The following is a 26964-nucleotide window of genomic DNA, read 5'->3' on the forward strand; positions in this document are numbered from 1 at the left end:
TTATTATCAACCAATGAAATGCTGATGTGGAGTGAGTCTATCAGTGTCCTTTTATCTGAGACTTTAGATACAATTCAATACTTATATTGGACCGATTTGTCCATATTGGATCCGGACAAACATATATTTTATAATACCTGCACAGTCATATCTTACTGTGTAAATTTGCTGTTTTTATTTTTAGATTTTTTTTACTTTTCCGTTAATATGCATGCTCTCACTTACCTCAACTTGCTACTGTGAGATTTGAATTTCCCCACTAGGGAAGATAAAGTATGTTATTCTATTTTATTTAATTAGCTGCTACTTATTCTCCTAAATCTACTGGGTGCAGAAAGGCCATCCTTTTTGTCCTCATTTAATATATAATGATGATAAATCTGTATTTTTCTACACTTCATGTTAAATTGAAATAACTGTAAAAGACTAAATCATTTCTAAAACCCTGCAATTGAAGAGCGTGCAATATCTTTTTACCATGAGTGTATTCTTTATGATATCATAAAAATTTAAATTACATAAATTACATCTTCACAGCTCAGTGTCAGTGCATCTGCACTGGTCCTAAAGGGAAATGGGACACCCGCAAAATTAAATGAAGTCATCAAGCTGCAAGCTTGACTGCAGTCTCTTTAACTTCCCTGCACACTTTTGCTTCATTGCGGTTAAAAGCAGCTTATTGAATTTGACTCGAAAGATTCCCTTTATCCGTGCAATCTAGAGTTGTGGAGCACCCTGAATCCTTCCTTTGCAATCCCTGAGAAAAGCCGTTCAAAGGTAGTTTTAAAAAAGTGGAAGTGACCTGTCCTAAAGCCGATATCGATGCTCCTGGAGCGGCAAGCTCAGAACCCCCCCCCAAAAAAACCAAACAGTTCATTGATGCCAGGCTCAGTGTATCAGCCTGACACACACAGAAACCTCCTGTATTAGCGAACAAAGGCGCCTGTGCCTGGCCACGCTGCCAATTAGCAGGAATTTGGACCTCAAGAGGCACTTTCCAGCAATCTCATTGGAGCTGACACAAACATCTTTGGCTTTCTCTGGGATGCATTCATGGGATTCCAGGGAGCATTAGGTCCCCTCTGCGGAGTCGAAGTCTGACAGTTGAGGAAATGCAACGGACCTTTTCAAGCTGCTTCTCGCTCAGCATCAGCTGGCTGCACCACTAACACTGCAGGAAGGTCCTTAAACTGGCATCAATTAGCAATTTAGAAAAAAAATTACATAGCAGCAGAGAGAAATAATTAGGGATGGTCTGTTGAGTCAGTGTTTGCAGAAGCATCAGTTTCTGTAATGCTGAAAACAAGGGAAATCTGTTTTTTTGTGTTACTTTTTTATTCCTTGCATAACATTTTAATTCTTTGAGGAAAATATCTAAAAAACGAAAACAAAATAGAGCAAAAACCCCTTCTGGCAGAATCTGGAGGATTAGTCATATGCACTCCTGATGATCATGAGTATTAGCATTTTTATTTCCATGAAGAGTCATCTAATGGCGCTTCGTCACAAGTCTCTGGAAAAACGGTTTCAGATTTCAGGACGGATTACAGTGCGAGGGAAAAAAACAAGCTGGGGGTTTATGTGCAATATTTAGGTTTAAGGCAGATCAAAAAGCTGTGGCAACACGCTGATATAGTGGCACAGCAGGCTTTGAGTGTGTGTGTGTGTGTGTGTGTGTGTGTGTATGCCAGGCGTTATATTTCAATGTCAGGATGGCAAAAATGCAGACAGTTTGACGTCGTCTATGAACAGGAAGGCCACCACTTAAGAGTCTGAGAGGAACAACTTGTCTAGACGCTGAACCCGTTTGAATTATCTTCAGTAATGAAGGCAGATCCTGGATCAGTGGTCTGGCATCGATTCAGGCCTGATGTGTATACTGTAAGCAGGAGGAGGAATTGACTGAATTATTATTCAAGATCAGGCAAAAATGCTGTGGTCCGGTTGGTTTGAGGCTCTCTCTGGCACATTCAGTCTTTTCTATTATTAGTTTCACCACAGACAGTCAATATTTGGACATTTGAGCCATGCTGAGTGGGAGACGCTAAACCTGAAGCGTGTCGGTTAAAGTGTGTGGGGTTGTGGGAACGGAAACCATGGCTTGAACAGTCAGCATTTCCAGCGGCCGTCCTAACCTTGAGGTAAAGGTGGGCCGCCGCACGGGCCCCTGAAAATACGTCAGATCAAGTTAATCTAAACTACAGTCACACTCGATCGCACGAGCTCTGTCAAACTTGAGGCCTGGGGGCCAAATCCGGCCCACCATAGCTTTTTATGTGGCCCTCTAAACTCTATAAACTATAGAAGGACGCATAAATAGAACCTTCAAGTTAAAAGTTGTCATAAAATATAATATTATCAATCAATTCAAAGCATTTTTGTCTGTATACTGCAGAATTACATCAGTGCCTCCAGTCTTTTTGCTTTTTTTTCTCGCTAATGCATAATTGTGAGTTCATTACAAATTTTCTGCAAAATTGGTGAAAAAATATTTTTAAATATTTCTAAAGCAGGAGCAGAATTTTGATTGAAAAAAGAAATCACAAAAAACAATTGCACAAACAATCACAAAATCCTGGACGGTGTGATAAATGTCAAAAGATGTTCAATATTATTTAATTTAAAGAATTTGCTGAATGCAGAGGCAGCTATTCATTAATATTTCAACAGTTTCTTAATGGGTTTTATCAATACATTCCAGCAAAACTCGCCCTTGATAACATTCATTATCTTTATATGGCTCAAAATGAAAATTTGTTTGATACTCCTGTTTTAAAAAAGGACTAGTGAATATATGTCAGCAGAAGAAACACATATTTTAGAAATCTCCCTATATGTCATTTTTTTAGTTTTAGCTTATTCTGTTTGCTCCTTAAGAATTAGATTAATAAGATCTAAAAATATATGATATAAAACAAAATTAAACGTACACAACAGCATAGAATTGTCTTTATTCAACCCGATTACTATCTCAACCCTGAACATTTTCATACATTATTTTTTTTAAAGTTTATAAAAAAAAATTTAGTGACTGCTGACAAATATAGAAAACTGATTCTGATCAAAGTTCTTCTGTTAAACAAAATGTTTGATAAAAAATGACCAGTGAATTTTCATGCGTTGCTGAAATACAGGTTTTAAAACAGCAAAAATGTGAGATTTAGGCCATTCTAGCATTTAAAATACATGCATGTTAGGGAGAAATCTGACTAATACATATCACTTCTTTTTGAAATACACTTTTTAATCATATTTAAGGAGCCCCAGCAGTGTGTATTATGGGTTTGAAGATACAGTTATTATATTTTAATAATGACCAATAATACTAGAAAAATGGTGCTTGAGATGAAAAAATCTGATTGATCAATTTTCAGTGAATGACTAAACGAAGCACAGTTGACAAGGAAGACAAAAGCTACAAGCTTAAAGGAAAAACACAAAGCCTCTATGCTTTCCTCCATTCAGCCTTCCTGTTATCTGCTGAACAGCTCTCTCTGTCTCTCTCTCTTACAGCCTAAATGAACAGCAGACACACCCGTCACAGAAAATTACAGTTTCCTTTTAAATAGATCCTGCTGACTTCATTTTAAAACACCTGAAACTGAAAATAGCTAGCTTTGAGTCTTCTTTCCTCAGTCACAGCATCAACACAGTTTTGTTAGTTTGATTTAATAACCCTTCACATGATACAATAACAGATCAGTAAAATAAATAAAAAAATCGCTCTTTTTAGTTTTTTTAGTTTAGTTTTTAGTTTGATTTGCAGGTTACTTATCAAAGTCGTTTTAAAAGGAATATAGCAGAATTACTTCTTGGTGCGTCTCTTATTTAATTTCACAATTACAACAGACACGTTACTGTTTAGAAGCTCAAACTGGAAATTGACTCCAATATATTTAATGCACTGTAAGATCCAAAACATATTTGTAAGAGCTGCTATTTCAAAAATGAACAACTACTGAATTTCACATATCACATAAATAAATGAAGTGAAACTAAGAACCGTACAATTTTAGCTTTGGGGGGTCTGAAATGTGAGGTTTCTTCATAGAAAATTTAATTTAGGTAAGTTTTTCCACTCTGGTAAACCAAAACTTTACTTACATAAACTTCAAGAAAAATAATAGTTGATTCCTGAAAAAAATAATGTACACAACATATGAAATTCAGATGGTAAACTATAGGAATAAACTCTAGTTAGAATAGTGAAATGCTGTTACTTCCAAGGAAATGACAACAGCTGTTGTAATGTTTCATATATTTCCAGAAACTACTTTTATTCACAGCTTCAGATGAAATGTAAAAAGAAAACACCACTGTTTATGAAACACATGGCTAGAAAAAAACATTTTGAAAAGAGTGTATTTGTTAAACAAACCTGTGAAATAGCAACAAGTACAAGTCAAGGTTAAATAAGACCAGTGAAAAATGAAACTAAGAATGGATTCCACACCTGTCTTCTAATTTAGGTCCAACTAAATCCGCCTCTGAAATTGCCAAATTAATTAAGTTCTCCATATTATTCTCTTATAGTTTTCATATTGGAATACTGCTCTAGTCTGTGAATGACGTTTTATTGAAGTTAATAAATTGTCGCCGCTGCTGGAATCCAGTAAGGTGTGGTGTGATTGCCTCATAATGTGCAGCATGGAGGTATGAAAAGTATGCAACGTATTTCCTAAGGACCAGAAATGATGGAGCAGCTGGCATTGCTTCAACAACTGACTGTTAGAACAAGGAAAAAACCGCAACAGTGTGCAGATAAGATAAGATTCATGACACAAAGCTTGTACTGATGCATCTGAGATCTCATTCATTTTTCATGAACTTCTGTCTGAAGTCTGTGAAGAAAAAAAACAAGTTTTTGCTACTCACCCTGGAGATTTAGTCTCTTCTCTCTTCTGGAGGTACAAATTTGTGTCGTCAAAACATCAATGATCTGTTCAGCGACACTTCGAGCTCACAGATCCAGAAATAACAAATAATTATAATAAAAAAATCAGCGGACTGAAGCGGAGCGAGGAGGTGCCAAAATGAAGCCAGGCTCACTGAGGAGCGATGAGGAATCCCGGTGAAGAGGAGCGGCGGCGGCCCGGTGAGGTCATGATGGGGAAACCCTCCGGAGCTGAGGAGACATTTTTTTTTATTTTGATTTTTTTATTTCTAACTTAAACAGACAGAAAACAAGAGGGTGGACAAGCGTGGCCCACAGAGATCCGTGGAAAAAGCCGAGCGACGCTGTGATCCTCTGCAGCAACAACACAGAAACAAACCGGGATCAAAACACTGGGATGTGCAGGGGCGGGGCTAGGGGCGGGGCCTCGTGTGGATTCTCAGGCTCTGATTGGCCAGAGAGGAATTGCGCACAGGTTTTCTGTGATTTGGCTGAATGGTGTCTCTGATGAGCGCCTCCTAACCTGAGGCTGCAGGTCCCAACCTGCGCCTGATGTCAGACCGTGATTCACCCAGTGTCTGCATTTTCAAGACTAAACACAACAATTAGCATTGAATTATTTATTAAAGAAATTCTAAAACCATTCTTCAATTCCGTGTCATCTAGCGGAAAGCAAAAAATAAAGACTGGTATGGACTAAAAAGTCTCACAATTACCGAAAAATGAAATTTATTATTTTTGCTTTGTTCAAAAGGAATTATTTAGAACAAGACTGCCCTCTACTGTTCAAATGGGAGAACGCATCATCTGAATGGAATAAACGGATAAAACCTTTAAACAATCACAGATTGTTAGCGACAAATATTTATGTGGATAGTAATAGACGTAAATTTTGTCAAAATGTATAAAAAATTTTTGTGGATTTTTAAAACTGCTATGTATCAATATTCTTATTACTCCAAAGTGTGTAAGTTTTAAACAAACAAAATAAAATCCATTTGATCATATATTCTGTATGCTTTCATAATGTCAGGATTTGGGAGTGATTGTATCGTTTGTCCTGTTTTCTTCTTTTTGAGGGGGAAGAAAATCAGTAATTTTCAGTAAATTTTGAACAAATGTGTATTGGAACTGATACTAAGCTTTGTGACTTCACACATTGTTTATTCTACTTTGCCTATCCTGTATCACAGCTATTGTCAAACTCTGAGTTTGACATTTATAACTTAGAGTTAACTGATTTCTTGAAAATCTATTTAAAAAGAAATAAAATTCTATAAACTGCTGCAGCAATGTTTTCCGGTTTTCCTAGATGTGATGTTTCCATGTTTTTCATGCATGAATCTCTTAGGTGAAGAAATATCAGCCATCAAAAATCCCCTTATCACTTGTTGTTTGTTATTCTTTAATGAGTTTTAAAAATTGAGCAGACATTACACTTTTCCTGACTACTTGTTTTATATCCAAACACAGGCACATCCTGGACACCCAGACTTTGGATTCCAGCTCAGATTTGCAAATGTGTCAGAATGAGAAGCAATCAGACAGCATTATACACAAAAAGACAAAACCCCTGCATAATCCACATCCATGGGGGAACTCATTTACAAACAGCTATTCACAGCCACAGCAGTAATTTTAGAGACAATCATCTTCAGACGTTGGATACGAAGCATCGCTGAGAGGACGAAGGACAATTACCACACCATAATTAATATGTAGATGCTGACTGTGCTGGAGAGCAGACTATAATAAACTTTGAGAGTTTTCACAGTCACTCAGGAAACACTCAGTGGATTAAGTGTTTAACTGTTTTAGCTTGGACAGTAAATCTGTCACAGCTTTAGGATTTATGATAAACACACAGCAGCTTCTGCTGAGTTACACTGAGACAATCTGCGCCATGAATTCTCAAATCCATTAGATTTTAAAATCAGAAAAAATTATTGGTTGCCTAAAAAAACATTACCAATGCTCTTTATGTTACACCAGAGTGTATTTTAAGATTAACACTGATAACTAAGAGTCTGGCTTGAACTCTTACACTTTACATGGACTTCATATTGCTGTAGCATAATTCATTTTACTGAAATGCATTGCGTTTTTGAAAGAGCTTTTGTTCTTACCCACTTTTTGTGTCCTTAATAATTATTTTTTATGTGCACAACCAATCCTGGACTAGCCACATATTCAGTTGTGATATTCCTTGGAAGGGAAAAAAACAGATTTGACTAAAGCAGGGGTCTCCAAACATTTTGTCATGTGGGTCAAAATCATTAAGTCAAAAGTTCTCAAAGGTCAAGAAAGAAAGAAGAAGAAAAAATTTTTTTTGTTTCTGTTTGTAGATACAAAACTTGAAAAGGATTGCTTGTTTGCAAAAACTTTCAATTTACAAAAATTTTAAATCCTTTTTCAATTTCTTTTGTGCTCATTTGAGCAAATTTGTTCTCAGCTATAAAAACAAAATTTTGACTATTTTCTTTCAAAACACTCACCATATTAAGTTGAGTTTAATAAATGAACTGGATGCAGGAAACTCGGCTTTTCAGTAAAATCTGTGGATAAACGTGGTTCTGCTTTTTATAAAGGTTTGGTTGTAAAAGGATGAATGTTTTGTAGACTTAATATTTTCAATTTCAAGAAAACAATGTCAATAATGATTTTATAAATAAAAGTTTAATAAACAAAATTATATCTTTTTTGAACTGGAGTTGGGGGATCAAATAAAATCAGTCCAAGGGCAACAAATGGACCCCAGGCCACACTTTGGACACCCCCGGATGAAAACAAGCTGCAGATTCAGATTTTGTAAAAAACCTTCAAGAAGCCGTCCACACCACATGGAGAAACATTTCCAACAGAACTTTACTGAGTACTTTTATGACATTTCATAATTTTTTATAGTTTTTTTATTTTTAGAGAATGATAAACTTTTAATGAGCTGAGAAGCAGCCTGTTTGTGTGTTAATGACATGACATGGGCATCTATATTTTTCTGTCTTTTGCTCTTGTGTCTTTTTAATTACAACCTAGTTAACATTCTGCAATGCAAAATGTGAATATATATTTTTTTCATTTTTCTAATCTTAAGATTCGACATGACTTGTAGGGTGTCATGGAGCAAAACAAACAAAAAAGACGTAATGAATTTTGAAATTTCTGGGTTTTTTTCTTTTTTAAAAATTAATTCTTAGTTTTCTCAAAAATATATCTAATCGAATCAGAAGAATACCCATAATCAGGAGAGTTGGTGTGTATTTGGTTGTGTGTGTGGGGAGAGATGGATGGACCATTCATTCAAAAAAATCCTATTGCTTTTAGTAAACTAGATGAAAAATGTGACTAACAGCAGAATTAGTTGCATAATTAGACACATGCAGCTAATTGTTTGTTATTCGGCTTGATCTTGAGCAAAGTCTTTGTGTCTACTTTTTTAAATGAATACAATGACTTTGACTTATTTTCAATGCTTTGCAAAAGCTTCAGCTGTTAAACTGAAATGTGTCAGATAGTTTGATGTTTTTACTTCTTGCCAGGCGCTTCATGCTACACAATAACCTGATTTTCCTGAAGGAAAAGCATTAGTTGCTTTTGAGTTTTGCTTTGTCTCCACATAATCCACCAACAGCGCCTTTCTAAATTTACAGCTACAAACTCCTGTGTATTTTAATGAAATTTTGCAAGATAGACCAACACAAAGTAGCATGTAATTGTGAAGTGGAACACACACAATAAAATATTTTCAACACCTTTTGCAAGTACAAATCTGATAATTGTGGCACTCTTTTGAATTGAAGGCCTTTTACTCTGATATCCCAAAATGTCTGAGGCAGAATAAATGTATTTAAGCTGAGACTAAATTACACAATTTTAGAGTCTAACTTTTTACCAATTGTTGTTACAAACTGAAATTGCATTTCCTATATAACTAGAATCAATTTGGAATATTTGTATTTAAATCTTAGTCTGTCTCAATAATTATATTGTGAGAAATTGATTTAAATTGATTTAAGTTTTAATTGTGCAGTTGTAAAAAGAAAAATTAGGACTGGTTTGACTGCCTGCTTTTCTGACATATGTCCAGATATGTCTACCACATTTACACACTTAGATTGGAAAAACTGTCACATCATGCACACATGATTGGAAAATCATAACTCAGCATTTTGAAGGAGGTTTGTTGTGGTTCAGACATTTAGTTTGGACTCCTCCCGACTGCTGAAGTGAAACTAAAAGTGTTAGAAAGAAGACTACATTACCTTAAGTTTAAGATTTAAAGAAGTCTAAAAAAAAAACAGGCACTGTTATAAAAATTAAAGCTTGTACAAATTTCCTGGGCCAAACATAAACCTGCATTCTGATCTCATTGAGATGCTGTGAATGACTCAGCTGTTTCTATCAAAGGGTGTGAAATTATAGGCTAGAATGTCTCAACTTTTTCCTCTGTTAAATGATTTTGCATTTTTGTTCATAGTTTGTCCCTTACCTGACTCACATGATTAATTTTTGCTATTAAAATTGATTAAATTACAATATATGTATGGATTTCTGGAGTGTCAATCATTTGTTGTGAAGTGGAGTTATTTAAACTGAAAGTATTTTAGTTGCATTGGAGTTTATTTAGGGGTATCAGAACAAACAAGGCTAAATACAAATTAATGCCACACCTTTCACATGTTTTTAGGTAGAGAAATGAAATAAAATATGCATATTTTTCTTCCATATCAGAAATATGCACTACATTTTGTTGGTCTACCACTGAAAATCCAACTTTTAATACACTTCACGCAGAAATATGTAACTTTCTCTTTTCTTTTTCTTACATATTTATTGAAACTGTCATTATGTTGTCTCATGAGACAGAAAATATGTGAAAGAAAATAGAGCTCCTTTGCCTTCGTCCAGTGCTCCCAGTGCTAACTAGAAACAATCAATCAAAGCCAGGAGGTGGGACTTAGTGCTGTCAATCACAATCTGGTGCGGTGATGCTCATCCTTCCTCCCGTTCCTTTCCCTACTGCAGCTAGCAGAGCCTGTTTAGGATGCTCAGGCATGGCCACCGATGACGGCAGATAAACGGTAAGTTGTTTCTCAGTGAGAAGCGAGTACATGAGTATGATTGACAGGACTAAGACCCTCCTCTTGGCTCTCATTGGTTGTTTTTGGTTGGGAGCAGTGCATTTGTTTAGACAGCAGTGGTAGCTCATGGAGATGGATAAGATCAATCTTTTCACAGATTATCTTTTTCATGTTACACTGTCACGACATGGTGACAGTTTTAAAAAATATGTAAAAAAAACATATTCTTTATAAAAGTTACATGCTGCTATTTAAGTTTGTTGTTGCAATGTGATAAAAGCAAAAAAGTCCAATGCATGATATTAATCTTCTTTCCACTCTTCCCTGTTCTTGCAATTAGACAACCACATGTTGTCCTCATCTACTGCAGTCTCAGTTGTTCATTTCTGTGGTTTCAGGTGGCCCTATGGGAAAGAGGAGGTCACTTTCTAAGGAGAGATTGCTGCCCAGGCCGGCCATGCGGCTACGCAGTAGGAAGTGTGTCCTCCTCTGCAGGATCCTCTGCTGCTCCTGCTTCAGCTCCACATATGATCTGGAGAAGGTATGAAAGATGGAGGTGACAGGGAATGCCATCAGGAGAATGCCACTCAGAATGCTGCTGAGAGCTACCACCTGACCAGGGATGCTCCTTGGCACCATGTCCCCATAACCAACAGTTGTCATAGTGATCACAGCCCACCAATAGGTCGCGGGGATGCTTGTGAACTCCTGTGTGGCAGCCATTTCATTCTCAATCAGGTACAGAAGGGGTGAATACAAAGCAATCGCCACACACAGGAAAAGGAGGAGCAGTCCAAACTCCCGTGTGCAGCGCCTCGCCGTCAGGCCAAGAGTCTGCAGGCCCAGCGAATGGCGAGCCAGCCGCATCACGTAGAGGATGCGCAGCGCTCTCAGGACGCGTAGCACCAAGCCCACTTTGTCCAAGTAGCTGCTGCCGGAGCTGAGGCGCTTCTCCACGTTGGACGAACCGTCCACCAGCAGCGTGATGTAGTACGGCAGGATGGCCACCACGTCGATCAGGTTCAGAGGCTTTCTGAAGAAGGTCAGCTTGCTGCGGTCCTGAATGAAGCGCAGGGTGAACTCCAAGGAGAACCAGGCCACACATACGGTCTCCACTATGAAGATGTTGTAGCACATCTTGGAACATGTGCCCTGTTAAAAAAAGACAAAAAAAATCTCACTGTGGCCATCAGCATGTTACAGTCACTAGAGGGAGCCACATCAGCATGAAACTAACCAGAACAGGATTCAGCTGTATTGCTTTTCTTGGTGATTTATTTAGTTTGGTATGTTTTTCCCCTATTTTCATATATTTTGTATTAACTTATAGTCTTTCCTTAAAATATGTATATCCCCTTCCTTATGATTGTGTCACAACAGACTCTTTATACAAGTCATTGCTGTTGCTGTGCTGCTCTTTAATACAAACCTGTTCGCACTACAGAACAGATTTCTGTCAGATTGCTGACTTTCCGAGTTAGTAATCTGACTTCAGGCATCATTCCAGTTCTAGTCAACTTCTCTGATTCGGAACCAGAAAATCCAACTTCCTAGTGTAAATTGGACGCACCATTATCGTTTCAAAAATGCAAATAAGGCTCAGTTCGCACTGCAGCCGAAAGTGACCCAATTCCGATTTTCCTCCCCCTAAGCGACTTGTATTTGATTTTTCATGACAGTCTGAAAAACACAGATCTGATTTTTTCTAATACGACCCAGGCAACTTTGATATCCGATACGTATCTGATCTTTTCAGATGTGACCTGAGTCTGTATTGCCAGGTCGCTTTCGGCCGACCTGAACGCCATTGATGCTCCATAAACCTCACTATTCTGTGCCTTGACACCCGCGACTGTGAAGAAAAACACGGGTCCGACAACAACTTACAAATTGTAAGATAAGCTTCACCATTAGCATCCACATTTACTTCCGCAAACACTGCACACGTCTTCTTTTTATGGCGGTTGGCAAAACCCTTGGTAAAAAACATCGATGGGTTATGTTATCGCGCCCCCTACTGCTATGCGAGACACTTTCAGGTCGTTTGCCGTTCACACAAGAGATCACATACAAGTAGTAGAAGTGTGACGACCGCGCAAGAAACCCTAACCCCCACCAGATTTCACAAGAAACCGGATTTGGGTCGCTTCAGTCTGCAGTCTGAATGTAGCCTAAGACTTCACTTAAAGAAATCTTGAGAATGACCCAATCAAGTGTGGGAAGTGACATCAGTGGAACACCTTTAAAAATGTCTATGACCCAAAAATGTTTGTGCAGTAACCTTCCCCTTCCAATATGGCTTCATTTCAACTGTTTTGCCAAGAGAAACATTTACAGAAATGAGTCCAGTCCTTGAAATACCCCTTGGTTCCACTGGGACCTTAATGAAGGACTAAAAGAGATCTTATTTCCAATAGCTGGATTTTTATAATTGTGTTTTAGACATGAAATACTTCATAATTTGCCTAAACTTCCAAATTAAGTAGGTAAACACAATACAGGGGTTTGTCCATGCTGAGTTGAAACTGTTTTGAGACATTTGAAGGGAACAGAAAGGTTAAAGTTGTAAATATACCACAGACTTGGAATGCTTATATCATGATATCATAATGGAAATACTGCAGAATTGCAGGAAATGTTGAGTAAACTCACTGAAAACTTTCTCTGGCAGACAGGAACCAGAAGCAGTCTGTTACAATCAGATTGTTGCCACTTTTAATTAAGCAGTCTCGCAGAGACATATTAAGAAAAATGAGGTGCGAGTACAAGGGAGGCCTGTTGGCTCAAACTAAATGTTTGAACTCAATTACATCCCAAGAACTCTTTTTATTAATTTTCATCAACAGGGATTTGGCTTGGTTTAGAAATGTGTAATTTTAACATCATAACATTTCATCATTTTCTGCTAAAAAGTTCAAAATTTTGAGCCTAAAAGAAACTTCTTTTGCCTCATTTTTAAATATTCCTGTTAGCAGATGGAAATATAATCTACAGTCACCGAGATGTTGTGGTAAAAGCTCAAATTTAGAATTTATTTATAAAACTTCTGTCATTTTCTGTGTGTGAATAGCTAAAAATCAACTTTCCTTTTATGTGAAAGTGAAGGCTAAGGTTTTTAATTAAAGCTGTGAGTGAAGTATAACGTAATAATAATGCAGCCTGTGATGTCTTGTGGAAAACAACAACTCTTAGGTGCCGCTGCTCTTCCAGCAGTCTCTCTTTTCTGTTTCTTCTTTTTTTTAACTTGACGGCAGTGAAACATACCATAACTAGCTGTGATTAGGTTGAATCTATTGAATATCCCATAAAGCAACATATTTGCATGCCTACTGTAGAATAAATAGTTATTACTTAAAATAAATGGAGACAGAATTAAAAATAACAAAAAAGAAAAACTTGTCCATTTTAAAACTTCTTTTATTTTTGAAACTTAATACTAACTTAATACATTTTTGTTTTACTGATTTAATTAAAGAAAATTAACTTAATGCCAATTTAATACTTTTTTTATATGCACATAAAAAAAAGTAAAGGAAAATTGCACTTTAGACCTGCAATTGATTTTTCAATAATTTAGTACAAAACAGGATTGAGGAAAGGTAAAGATTTTGAAAAGCGGAAGGTAAAATATCTGGATAACTTCCTGAGAACGTATTTTTAAATCATCAAAATGTTTTTAAAACATTCCTTAAATAAAAACTTTTAACATTTTGTGAAAAACCTCACTAAACCTTTGAGGAATGATGAAGAATTTCAGAAACGGGTTTTGGAGCAATCCTCTGAGATCTCCGGTTTGATCTACTGATCTGTAATCCATACAACAGCACTGCATCAAAAACCCAACAGAACCATCCAGACTAAGTTTTGGGAAACATTGTGAGTCTCTATAATGCAGAGTTAAAATCACAAATGTTTCCAGAGATTCCTGGCCTAAACATCTGGGACTGACAATGCCTCCAGCAAAGTTTATTTACACTTCTATGGTAGTAGCATTAATGCAGAAAAACACACGAGAGCAACACTTGCTGCCTTTGGGATCACATTCTTTCCAGAAACATCTTTTTATTTTCTAAAAGTTAAGGCGGAGGAAGAGGAGCTTGTGAAGTTTTCTCAGGAGACGAAGGCGGGGAAAATGTTGACATGTGAAAAGCACTGATGTTATTCCTGCAATTTGCTACATGTTTGTAGGAATAACAGGTAAACCACCAGAAAAGTTTCATTGCTTGGTTTTTTCTGTGTTTTTTATTTAAAGGGAATGACAAGGTAGCTTGGAAATAGAAGTTTTATTTGGATAGATTAGATACAACGTTTCTCCTCATGAAGATAAATGTTAAGCAATATGAAGAGAAAAGCATTAAGAATATCTTTATTTTTTTCACATTCCTTACTGTTAAAATTGTTTGTTGTTTTATCTAAATATTCTTCACCATGAATACTTACTGAGGACTTTTTTAATAACTAGGGCTGGATACCAGACCACTCTTACTATCAGAATTGGCAGAGTTCAAATTAGATTTTTCTTGTAAGCAATAAAACTGTTGCTCACAAAAGATAAAAAAAATTGCCAATAATGATCAGTAATAATCCGGGAAAAGCTGCTGGAATACCATTATTAATGATTGTAGCAAAACCTGTTTTCAGTGGTGGACACACTTCCACTAATGCCAATAGTTAAGCTAATTTGTTGTTTTGCACGTTAAAAATGTTTAGCCTCCCCTAAATATATATATTTTTTCTGGATAAATTCTATAGTGCTGTTTTGTAAACTTTCAGTTGAAGTAAGTTTGACATCCGTGTTGAAATTTTGGTTATTGACTGTGAAGAACTGTTTATGATTGTCCTTTTATTTTGACGTGGGTTAAGACTGTTTACATAGCATTTCCACTTATGTTTACTCTGCAAATTACAATTATTCTGTAACCAGAATTGCTCACATGCATTCATAAAAGCCCAAAAATAAAATGACATTCATGCCCATAAAGCAGGCGATATGTTGTTTTGTTCCTGCATCTTTGTTGTATTTGTTTAAATAAAACTGCTTTCATATGTGAAATGCTCTTTTACTCACCGCCTCTTCCTCTTCTCTCATAGCTGGCATGGTACTGATGGAGAGGTTGATGGCTGTGATGGTAACAAACAACACTGACAAACAAGCAAAGATCTTCCCTGGCAGGCCGGAGTGAGGCCTCTCCACCATGTCTCTCAGTTTGTTCATGCACCAGTTGATTCTGGTCTCAGCCGTGCGCTCCCTGTGTCCGTTCTCCGAATCCAACAGGTCCTCCAAAAGTTCATCCTCTTCTTCTGCTCTCTCCATGGCTTCAAACTCCTTCACACGCTGCAGCATGCGGCGGCGACAGCACCACTCCAGGCTCTCCTCTGGGACGCCCCAGTAGAGGAGCTCCTCTCTGAACGAGAGAGCGCACATCTCCCTGAGGGAGCGCAGCTTACCCGCCCTCAAGAAAGTCAGGATGGTCCTGAAGGCACAGGGGCTGCGGTCAAAGAAGAACTCATTGTGTGCAACGTCGTAGTCATCACAGATGCGCATAATCTCGTCAAAGCTGCTGCAGAGGTGCAGCTGGCCCAGGCGGGACAGAGGGAAATCCTCTAAAGTGGTCCAAGGCATCTGGTAGCGCAGGCCACCCACATTAATGATGGCGTGGATCTTCCGGGCGCCAGACAAAGCGGTGTTGTCAGGGACGGTGGTGCGCTCCAGGGCAAGCTGGGCCCTTTTGTAGAAGGCTCCCTTCCGTGCCTCTGCTTCTTGTTGTGGAGGTTGATTGAGGGAAGTATCAGAGGCACAGCTTAGGGCACTGTAGTCGTAGTCAGAACCATCACCCGCCAGCAGGGTCATCTTTACTGTCACATCCCTGTGCTCAACCTCCCATCAGCGCAATCTCAACCTCACAGACCTAAAGAGAGAATAAAATTGGTTACTCTGACAATTCTTCTCAAAGTACACCTATTGTGGGGTATGCTCAGACTCCTTATTTATTGATGATGAATACTTTAATTTCATCATCAATGAATGGCATTGATTCCTTGATGAATCAATGAATCAGTATAGCTGAATATTATTCATTGGTATTCAAATACCAATAAATAATTATAGCTGAAGTATGTATCTTTCATAAAATCTTTTGTTTTTTTTTACTTATTTGTTGAAACTATCACTATGTTGTGGCAGTAAAGCATGAGACAGACAATCTGTGAATAAATCAAGCTCTTCTGCCCTTTCCCAGTACTCCCAGTGCTTTCTAGAAACAACCAATCACAGCCAGGAGGAGGGTCTTACCGCTGTCAACAAAGCTTATGTACCCTCACTAGTAGCTTCCTGTAACAGTAAGTTGTTTCTCAGCCACTAGCACATCAAGCAGCATGTACACAAGTATGACTGACAGCGCTAAGACACTCCTCCTGGCTCTGATTGGTTCTTTTTAACTAGTACCTGCATTTCTTCATATAGCAACAGTAGCACTAGAAGGAGGTGGAGGAAATCGATCTTTTCAAGTATTATCTGTCTCTTACTGTCAAGACATGGTAAGAGTTTTAACAAATATTTTAAAAAACTGATTTTTGTAAAAGTTTTGATCTGTGAAACTTGCTCAGATTCTGTTTATTGAAAATTAACACTTAAAATAACAATAAATCTTTGAGTCCATATCAGCTGATGCAGATTTTGTTTTTATTGCCAGAAACCAACAGACAGTTGACTTTTTCAGTCAAATGGATGATGAATGAATGCATCAACAGGTCAGCACAAAGGCCAAGCCTCACTGAGAAAAAATGCTAGAAACTTTCTCACCAAGGCCAACTCAAAGCTCAGTTATTTAACATAGTGCAACCAGATTAGATCAGGTTGCTGGGGTAACCAATCTAGGCAAGAAACTCAGATCCACCTCTCCCCAGTGACACTGTAAACTATCTTTTGGAAATTCAACTGGATTTCCCTCCTATGTGTTTTGGTTTTTCCTGGTTTCTCCTCACATTTGGATGCAACTGGTAAACTTACAAAGGGAGGCAACCAGGATGTCAAACGCCTGAGATTACAACTTTCTCAACTTGACCCAAACAAGCCATGCAAAAAAGCAAATTTCAGCTCACAGCTGAGGGTCAGAATGAAGATGATCTGGTAAGTCAAGAACTCGCCATTGTGGCTCAGCTTCCTCTTTACCAGAACACACACTGGTGTGTTCTCTTTACCAGTGTGCACTGGTAAAGAGTGCACAGAGTTCACTCATTTATGTATACAAGAAATATATAACAATGCTTTTAAACTATTACACTTTTAGTCTTTTCCTGTCCAACCTTTTCATAAATTAAAAAGAATACTTCCCACTCAAAACCAGTTTTCACCACCAATGTAGTAAATTAATCTATGATTGATAGATAGATAGATAGATAGATAGATAGATAGATAGATAGATAGATAGATAGATAGATAGAATTTCATGGACTTTGTTAATTTATTTAAAGTTATTTGCCATAGTAGACTGACACAGTTTTGTTGTGCTAATGGCAGATTTACATGCAGGAGTTATTATTTTTACTGAAGACTGGAAGTTGAGGGTAAGAAGTTAAACTACACGGAAATATTAAGATTCCTGACCTTTTGCAGGCAGCAAAATTATTCAAATTGCTTCTGTTTTTGGATGCAATCAGAAAAAAATAAAATAGTGCATGTACCGGTAAATGCAAGGACTGTGATTTGATGATATGCAAATAGGTTGAGCTGAGAATGAGTTTGAGAAACTGTGTTCCTGATTTAGGCACCACATAAAAACTTCACATAAAAACTTTACATATTAGAAAGAACAACAGGACAAGCTATAATTTCTTTCCAGTTATGGTGAAAACTAATAATACAAATGAAACAAAAAACAAAAAAGTATACTCAATCAAAGAAATCTAAAAGTGTGTTATTAGTCTGAAAATATTTGTACATTTAAAAGCAATTCAGGTCTACTGTGACAAAGATTATTCAATAGTTATGAGCAGCTAATTTAAAAAAATGGATTTTTCCTTCAAGTCATTGCAGGATATAACATGATCAAGATCTTAAAATACTTTTTGCAGCGCTCTCTGAATGTCAGCAGATTCTCCAAACAGGCTAACAAGTGGCACTGAAAACATCCTTTCAAGTCTTTCTCACCATCTGAAGCAGGAAATATGACATTTATGAATCATTAAACACGGTCACTGACAGATACAGTAGGCATAGAGCGTTAACGGTTTCATCCCCCTGCAGTGTGCATAAACATCTGTTACCCGCTGCAGCCTGGGAATTATAAATAATGATGTTCCTCTGAGTGTTAGATAATTCACTGATGTAACTATTTTCTGTATGCTACAAGGAAACTATATTTACCATACCCCCTGAGTAGCCTGTTTAATTTTTTAGGTGTTGAGCTGAGAAAAAGTAACTCAATATTTTAACGCTTTTTCTTCTTTAGAGGTAAGAGAAAATACAGAAGGAAGAGAGCATTTATACTGTGCATGATCGTTTTAAGAAGAAACTCCTGGCCCAATGTACACACTAATTGAATCAATTACAGTAATTTAGGGGGAGGCAGGTTAGACTGTCAATGCTGCAATGCCACTTTGGGTTTAGGAGGAAGGTCTTAGCTTCTAAAATGGGGGAGTGGGTGTGTCGACTGAGTGGTTATTAGGCACCTGCACTGTCAGCTTTTGTTTGCCATACTGATTACAGCCAGCAGGAGCTTCCACCCATGAAGCCAGATGTTGTTCACTGAGCTCTTCTCTGCTTCATTTGAATTTTTATACTGAGAGCGAATTCTTGCTGCTAAATGTGAATCTGAAGAAGACAGAAATACATAAAACTACCATCTGTTCATCTATAAATTGTTCAATGTGGAAAAACTTGATGGGAACAAATACCAGCACAACTTTTTCATATTTTCTAATATTAAAACCACAAATATGAATATTTTGTAATAAAGATTCTTGTGCTAGACCAACACAAAGTAGTGCATAATAGTAAAGGAGAAGGCAAAAATGTTTTGAGTATCATTCTAGAAATTTCTTACAATAGTTTTCTGGAGGTTTGGCACGTCCTCCTGGTAAAACATGTGTAACTAATTGTTTTTTCCAGGCCACCTTTCTCTCTCACACACACTGAAAAAACAGGATGGAACTAACAATAATAAAAAATAAAAAAAAACTGATTTATTGCATATAATGAAATAATGTAAGTTTGTTTAACATGACAACTTATTAGACTTAATATATTTACTTGGGTGAATTTAATTTGATTACTTGTAACAAATAGTTAGTTCACCTGTTTTATTTTTTCAGTGCTCGTTTTCAGCTCCACCCACAGTTTTGAATCGGATTTATTCCTGCAGTATGCTTATCACGTTTTTCATTTGAAAGATGTTTTTGTGGACTAATTTTAACTTCCTGACCGCTTGAGATGTTGCTTCAGCATTTCCAAGTAATGTTGTTTTCTTATCAAATGTAGTTTTTAACTATTGTACCAGTCTATACCGCAATAAAAATGCCCATTATGATTGTCTCAAACCCATACTTAACAATTGGGATAGTCGGTGTTACAACTTTCCCTTTTCCCCCAAAATCTTTGATGTTCATTACGACAAAACACTTAAATTGTGGTACCATGAGTCAACTTCACATGAGTTTTTGTGTCAAACTGTACAAATTATGATGTGATTTTGAGGACTGGCTTCTTCCTCAGCTCATGAGGTTTGAGGTTTTGTCTTCTAACGTGGATGAGGATTGTTCCTCACCAGCTTCAGACAACATCTTCACCAAACACTCTAAAAATGTTTCTGGTGTTTGTTGGTTGAACTTAACATAAAAAAAATTAAGTTCTCTACAGGAACACGTTTTAGTGAGTTGGCTAATTATTTCTAAAAATCAATTCCCCACAATAATAATAGAAAAATGTTTCCTTAACTTAAATGTTTGAGTACTTTGAGTACACTGAACTGCAGTACTTGAAAGATTTACCAACATATTTGATGAGTATTGATGATTGTGATGATGGCACTTAACAAAATGTAATGTTTGTTACAGATTTCTCAGTTGGTAACTCTGTTTTTGTGACTTTTTATTTTTGTGATGTAAAGGACTTTGAACTTCCTTGTTGATAAAATGTGCTGCACAAATAAACTTGATCGTTTGATTGAGAAAACACTTTTAGTTTGAACAGTGTTCCTTGTTGAATACAAATGCATGCACCACTTTTTTGATTTTATGTTTAATTCTGTCCTTTTTGCTTTGTATTAATCTATCACATAAAATCCAAACTTTTCTAAATTTCCATGTGTTTTCACAAACTAACTTATTTCATCAGTGCATGGAATCCATGGGATTATTGTTATTGTTTTCTTTGCAAATACAGATTATGAAATCAGCCGATGTTTGCAGTTGGAAAAAAATAAACTCCAGAAATAAAACTATGTAAATTCTTTCATTTTTCACACTTCTCACACCCCCTGCTTTCGTGTGGCAGAGGTCATTCATACACCTACAACCCACCGCTATAGAGTGGATGTGATGGAGTTTATTTCAGCCTCCCCCCCAACCGGATTAAATCACACTTAACCCCCTGAGGCCAGCTTGATCTCTCACTTTGTCTTTAAAGTGATTGTGCTTTTGTCTCTTCACAGACGCAGAAACGATTTCTAAACTCTTTTCTCTGCTCCGCCGCGGCTCTGATGCATCCTCAGGAGGGGGCAACGGAGTCTCTCTTTCTCTCTCTCACTGAAGGAGAGATGAAGGCTGTTCTCCCCACCAGATTGGCTGAGGTCTGGCCTCTTTCGGTGCCAGCGTTATCACAGCTAAGCCACAGGGCATGTTCTCCAGATTGCCTGGTGAGTCACCGGCCTGTGAGTCTCTGCTTCATGACTGAACCGCTTTTCCCACAATTCCATCCACATGAGAATTTGAAGAGCATCCATATGAGCTGAGGGGCGAGATAATGTTAACCGCCGCTGTTAAATTAAAAGAAAAACTGTGAATCTAGAAGCTAAGAAATAGTTGAGATTGTATCAGTCGTGTGTTTATAGAACGAACATATGTTGAGTGGCAACATGTTCTCCTGAGAGACCTTTATTGCTTTATTACTTTCGTCTATTTGTAGTTCTTGTCTGCATACAGTATTGAAGGAAGCATTATGTAAAACAGATTTGATCAATCTGTCTCTGAATCAGGGATTTGCAATTCAGCTTGACTCATTCTGTGAATTACAGACACATGGTAAATTCATGAGTAACAGATTTTTGTCAGTGTTTCTGGACTCACAAAACTCACACCAGCCTGAGCTGTTCAGACTGAAAAGTATTGTGTTATTTTCTTCCATTTTGCTTGCTTGAAACCATAAGGTACTGTTCTTCAGAATGACAGATATCACCTGATAATTGAGATCTATCATGTTCTTCAAGACCATTTTGCTTGCACAATGCCCATTTCTCTCCCTATTCCTTTAATAGCTCACTGTTCTCTAATGGACCGTAAAAGCCTGGTGTTTCCAGAAATGGACCACAAAAGCTGCCAAGACCTGGCCGTCTCATTCTTCCTTTGTCTCCTTCTAAAATCTGGTTAAACACCGAAACAGTCAGGCACACCAGAGGCAGATCTGAACCAGAGACCTTTTTTTACAGTAATTCCTGTAGGAATAGTTGTAAACAGTAGGAAGTGGGTGGTATTAATGCAAACAGAAAACCCCGGAAGGAGTGCAAGCTTTGGGGTTATAATCTTCTCCACAAGTCTGTGGTCCACTGCTGTGGGTTGCTCTTTGCTTCTTGGGAGATAATGTTTTTCAGTAATGAACTATGTTAGCACTAATGGCTGTTCTTTTCTATCTTTCTTTCTATTATACACTTAGTTTCAGCACCACAAAGGATCTTAAAAGACAAATATCCTCATATTTTAGATATAAAAGCATAAAAATCTTGAAAAATACAAATTAGTAATCTAGCCTGGCCTTTTGTGTCATGCCCACTAAACAGAAAAGCCTGTATGACAGCATGCTGTTTGAAGCCTCACTTTCTGGAAATCTTTTACATTAATCATGTCATACATTATTTTCTTAACAAACAACAAAAAGAAATTCCAATGGATACACAAAATCACATTGTTGATACACAAAAAAATACATGGAATGATTTACTGCAGCAATCATCAGTACTGGAAACATGTCGGAGCGCAGTCGAAAAAATGAAGAGGAATTTCTCCTAATTTCCAAAAATGATATTTCTGATGGAAACACTTTTAATCCAAGACTATAAAACAACTGAAATCTTGGATTAAAGTGAAGGAATAACTTAAAACCTGAGGGACGAGGATACAATAAACCTTATGGCAACGTTACAACCGAAGCTCAAGCATCGTCAACTGCTGGACCAAGAAGGCAACTGCAATGTTGTTTGTGAGCATAAATCAACTAGTAAATGTTTTCTTTTGATAACTATTAGTAGTAGACACCTTATTTTCTCTTCGACACTAAGTATTTTCTCTCCACTTCCATTCACCTTATGAATTGCATTAGCTTAAAATGTTTTTATATTTTTTAATAGTGTGAGAAGATTTATACACTGAGTGGTGTGACAGACATTGTATTAGGAATAATATCTTGATTGCTACAATGTTGTAGCACATTTAGAGACTCTATTTAAAAAACTGATAACATGAAGAAAAGTGAAGCTTGCACAATCAGAATCAGAACTTGGAAAGCAACAAAACTGCAATGTTGTTCAGAACAGAACCAGAAATGGACCAATCTGCCTAAACACACTCATAATTTTTCAGTTTCAAATAAAAGTTTTTGTCTCAATTGGATATTTCCCTCTGAGATAAATTCTAAGCCTGGATTCTCCATAAAACTTTGAAATCCCACCAGGTTGCCGGTTTGTTAAGTCTCCAAGCTACAATACTTTAAAAACTCTCCTGACTTCCTGTGCATATAAATCCTGACATGATGAACTCAAATTCAGACTAGAGCATTTGCCATCATTATATTTGTTTTGGGAGGACATTTTGTGCATTAATATCTCTTCCAGTATCCGAAACATGACATTATCCCTCTTCTGGAACACTAGACCACCAAATTCTGGCAATCTTCTGGATCTTTTTGCACATTTCTCACTTTCCGTCATTGAAATTAATATAACAACAGCGAGTTAGGCTTAAACACATTTGATCAGCGAAGGAAGTAAAAAAATTTATCTGCTATTCAAAAACAAGACAAAACAAACTTTTTAATTGGATGAGACTGTTTAGAGAAAAGAGCCAGCAGAAATATCACACCTCCATCACTTTGTTTCTGCAGTTTGTCTGCCAGCTCTGTCTGTCCTTGGTCCAACAAATCCAAACATTTCAGCACTGCTGCTCCATATTATCCCCTGTCTGAAAAAAACATTGCAGCAACCTCCTAACTTTACATCAATACCTCAGATTTAGTCGATAACCATATAACTTTTTTTTTTTTCCATCCCAGGCATTTTTCTTTCCTGAGTGGATGATTGCACACTCTCACTGTTTGTGAGTGCTCATCTAACTTGATTATATAAAGATTGCATAACATTAAGTTCTCTGTATTGACTGTGTGCATCATTTTTCATCTTTTTAATGCCTTTTTTTCCTGTGAGGGCAGCAGTCATGCGACCACCTAACTGCCGCAGGGCTATGTAAACAAGTTTTTTTGTTTGTCTAGGAGACGCTGATAAATGTCTCGGAGGATCGGCTTGGGCGCATCCTCCTGCAGCAGAAACCCTCCCCTGTCTGCCAGGTTTGAAAGGATCTTTGCTTGGTCTCTGTGGGCTGAATTGACCAGGGCAATAGTTGATTCCAGATTGGTTTGAAAAAATAAAAAAGTGAACTTTTAACACTAAAACACAGAGAGTGAAAAAGTGCTCTGGTTGATGAGACGGAATGAATGGAGCTGACAAACAGCCACAGGGCTTTCCTTTGAGCAGCAGTGATGGATGTGAAGTCAAATTGAAGAAGATCAAGAAGAGGAGTAAGGGACTCATCCCATCCTGATTTGATGCTAAGCATTAAAATAAAAACTGACGAAATAGTTTGCATGTCTCAACATTTTCACACAAATATTGATATTAATCCACCACATTCTGTATATAAACGAAGCTAGAGCTAAAGTCTATTAGATTTACATTCATCTCACATTGAACCTCACCTTCCACACATGTCAACACATCAGGTAAAAAGTTGCTTTTTTTTTATTAACCTTTTATCACAGTTACACAATGTCAGATTGAAAAATGTTGAATGCATGTATCTAACTAGAAACCTGCTTTTAACAAAAATACAAACTGCAAAGTTTTTAGCAATCTTGCTGATGTAGAACCACATTTAGCCAACATTATAGCCCTTTGTCTTTTTCTACAACATTTCACTAATTGGGGCATCCAAAGAGAGAGGGATCTTTGACCGTTCCTCTAAAGACTGTACCTCCAGACAATCCAAATTTAGACATTATGTGATTACAATAAGAGGAACAGACCCACAGCATCACAAATCCTCTAACTTGGTGGTTATGAAGTACTTTTCTAATTGGCTTTTAATGTTTTTTTCCATATCAACATGAAGTGTTTGATTCAAAGAAGCTCAATTTTTGTTTCATTTGACTGCTTGTTGGAGAGAAAAGGCAACATGTTGGCAGGTAAATGGCATCTGCTGGTTGTTATGAGACTTGAGACCAACCAATTAGCTGGTAGTTATTTTCCTGACTTTTTAAAACCAACACCTGATTTAAAAGCCATGTTCTCTTGTCATCCTCATTTTGAAGCGTGGCTGAAATAAAAGGGCTTTTGTGTCATTTAATATTTAAAACTTCATGCTGCGAATCAGGAATAACTAGCTAAACTAGTTCTTAAGACATTCTGATTAACCTAAAAAATAATAAAATAAAAAATGCTTCAGTTACATGTATTTTTGAGGAATTAATAAGTGCAGCATTTTGCTAAAAATAAACAGAATAAGTGGAAAGATTTATTTAAAGAAATGTTAGGAGATTATGTTACAGGAATCAAAGATAAATTGTTCAGGTTTTTTACACTTTTTAACCAGGTGTGAGTGCAGAGGAAGCTGAACATTACACTGAAATGGCACCTGAGAACAGCTTATTTTAATTACTTTATGGTTTCCTCTTTGTGGACGAGAATCAGACAGATTCTATTATAGCAGGAAAAAGTCATTAGTTCATCTCATTATGGTCACAATTACCTGAAGGAGGGAGAACTTTTGATGTATTACATATCATATATCACTGACCCCAAAGACTCGGGCCATGCATCAGAGCTGCGGACATATAATCACATTACATGCCATAATCTACCATCATCTTAAAAGTGAGAGCATGGTCTGTGCTTGGAAATGATGGACGGACTCGAAACATCAGCCAGGTTTTGCAGTTTTTGATTACTCAGTGCTGTGAAAGTTTCTCCCTCATCAATTCTCATTAAAAAAATAATTAGATTTTGAGGCGTGAATGTGATATCAAATGACCATCCAGACAATGATGCAGAGCATCTAGTGTCCAAGCCGGACTCTGTCTCTCAGATATTAGGAAATGTTTACAGATCATAACACTCTGCAATGTGGCCACAGCCTTGTTACCATGGTGTACATGCAGAGTATCCAGCATGCAAATCACTGTAATCTGTGAAAGACAAATAATGCCTTTTCTGAATCAGGAGCTCACTTTGCAGGAAACGTTTGCTCTGTTTCTCCTCCAGTTGGTGTCAAAAAATGGGGAAAATTTCTGCACATCTTCTCTGGAGCTCTCAGGTAACAAGTGCTCTCTTTTCCCTCATTCAGATAGCTGTGGAAATATCCACGCTGCACTGTGATTTTTAAGTTGTGACAAAACTCCTCCAAGGACAAACTTGCTTAAAAGAAACTGCATCGTGAAAAATAAAGTTTAAAAATCAATTTTTACTTTATATTTTAATGAAAAGATACTTACTTTGCTCTTGTATCCTTGCTCAGGAAACATGAAGATGAAGATTTGTGTTTCCTTCTTGCTTCAACTCTGCTCCATCTCAACACAGGCGCTGGAGCTTGTGGAGTACGAAGAGGCTGTTTGATGATGAGGAGCAACAGGCTGCCTCCCTCATTCACTCCCTCACCCCTTCCCCTTCTCCCTTGTCTCTCGCTCTTTTCTCTGAACTCCTTCCTCACCCCGCTCCCTCCCTCTCTCCATGCTTCCTTCTCCGACTGCTGACATCAGAAGTGGGATGTGCCAGTTTGCCAAAAGCTTTTGAGAGAATTCCATGGCAACCGCATATCCTGTTCTCCCTGTTCACCTTTAAATGGGAATAATCTGCGTCTGTTGCTGGTAAATTCATGTGAAGGTTTATGTTTGTCAAGTGGGTTACTCGACTGAAGGCGAGGGAGGAAGAGGAGGAGAGAAGGGCTGCTGTGGGGTGCCTGAGACTCAGCAGGGTGTCCAAATTTAGAGAAGTGGTGGGAAATGCTATCATGAGGTACAGTGATGGTGATGATGAAGAGGAAATGTTTTACAATGCTACAAATGTTAATATCTATTTTTTTATGTTCCTAATGTTCAGAAATTACATGGATATGTGTGCATTTTATTTAAAATCTGTAAAGAAAGAATGAAAAGCAACAAAATAAAAACCTCACCATGTTTTGTAAAGTCTGATGTTCCCTTCTGAATTGAAAATGAACACACATCTGCACATGACAGGTCAATCTCAGCAAATTATTTTCACATCAGTTCAGTAATGACCCAAAATGGTGCAGTGAAAAGACCTAAATTTTTCTTTTTCTTTTCTAAAAACTGTTGGCGTAGTCTCCCTCCCCTGTCAGCTGCTTATGGCCGTTTTCACAAAGAGACATATGCAGGGAAGGAAAGGTCAAGTGCAGTTCCTGTGCGGGGTTGTTGAGATTCGGAACAGAGCCGCTGTTTGTTGGGTGACTCAAGGGAACTGATGATTGTGATAATACACACAAAGGAAAGGAGCTCCA

At 37.4% G+C, this 26964-nt stretch overlaps 2 protein-coding genes across 5 annotated transcripts in view; both read right to left on the bottom strand.

The window, feature by feature from the left end:
• The window catches only part of src (v-src avian sarcoma (Schmidt-Ruppin A-2) viral oncogene homolog), a 39339-nt gene extending 34062 nt beyond the window's left edge, over positions 1 to 5277 (bottom strand). For 3 of the 4 annotated variants that reach the window (XM_028011135.1, XM_028011133.1, XM_028011134.1), the window contains exon 1: positions 4876 to 5276. The gene's annotated coding sequence lies outside the window, so the exon portion shown is untranslated. Of the gene's footprint in view, positions 1 to 4875 lie in introns of all 4 variants that reach the window. The other variant, XM_028011132.1, reaches the window with a different exon arrangement.
• A 1004-nt stretch (positions 5278 to 6281) lies between these two features.
• On the bottom strand, positions 6282 to 26488 carry kcng1 (potassium voltage-gated channel, subfamily G, member 1). The gene is made up of 3 exons (XM_028009938.1): positions 25940 to 26488; positions 15041 to 15881; positions 6282 to 11124 (listed from the first exon to the last, which is right to left on the bottom strand). The coding sequence occupies exons 2-3, from the start codon at positions 15821 to 15823 to the stop codon at positions 10345 to 10347; spliced, it is 1563 nt and encodes a 520-aa protein (XP_027865739.1). The 5' UTR covers positions 15824 to 15881; positions 25940 to 26488; the 3' UTR covers positions 6282 to 10344.
• Positions 26489 to 26964: the final 476 nt, after the last annotated feature.

Source organism: Xiphophorus couchianus, chromosome 24 (genome assembly GCF_001444195.1).
Source record: "Xiphophorus couchianus chromosome 24, X_couchianus-1.0, whole genome shotgun sequence".
Classification (NCBI taxonomy): domain Eukaryota; kingdom Metazoa; phylum Chordata; class Actinopteri; order Cyprinodontiformes; family Poeciliidae; genus Xiphophorus; species Xiphophorus couchianus.

Coding starts and splice junctions, on each gene's coding strand:
- kcng1 (XM_028009938.1), bottom strand. CDS start 15,823: ATGACCCTGCTGGCGGGTGATGGTTCTGACTACGACTACAGTGCCCTA. Junction 11,125..15,040: donor TGAGAGAAGAGGAAGAGGCG/GTGAGTAAAAGA, acceptor TTTTTTTAACAG/GGCACATGTTCCAAGATGTG.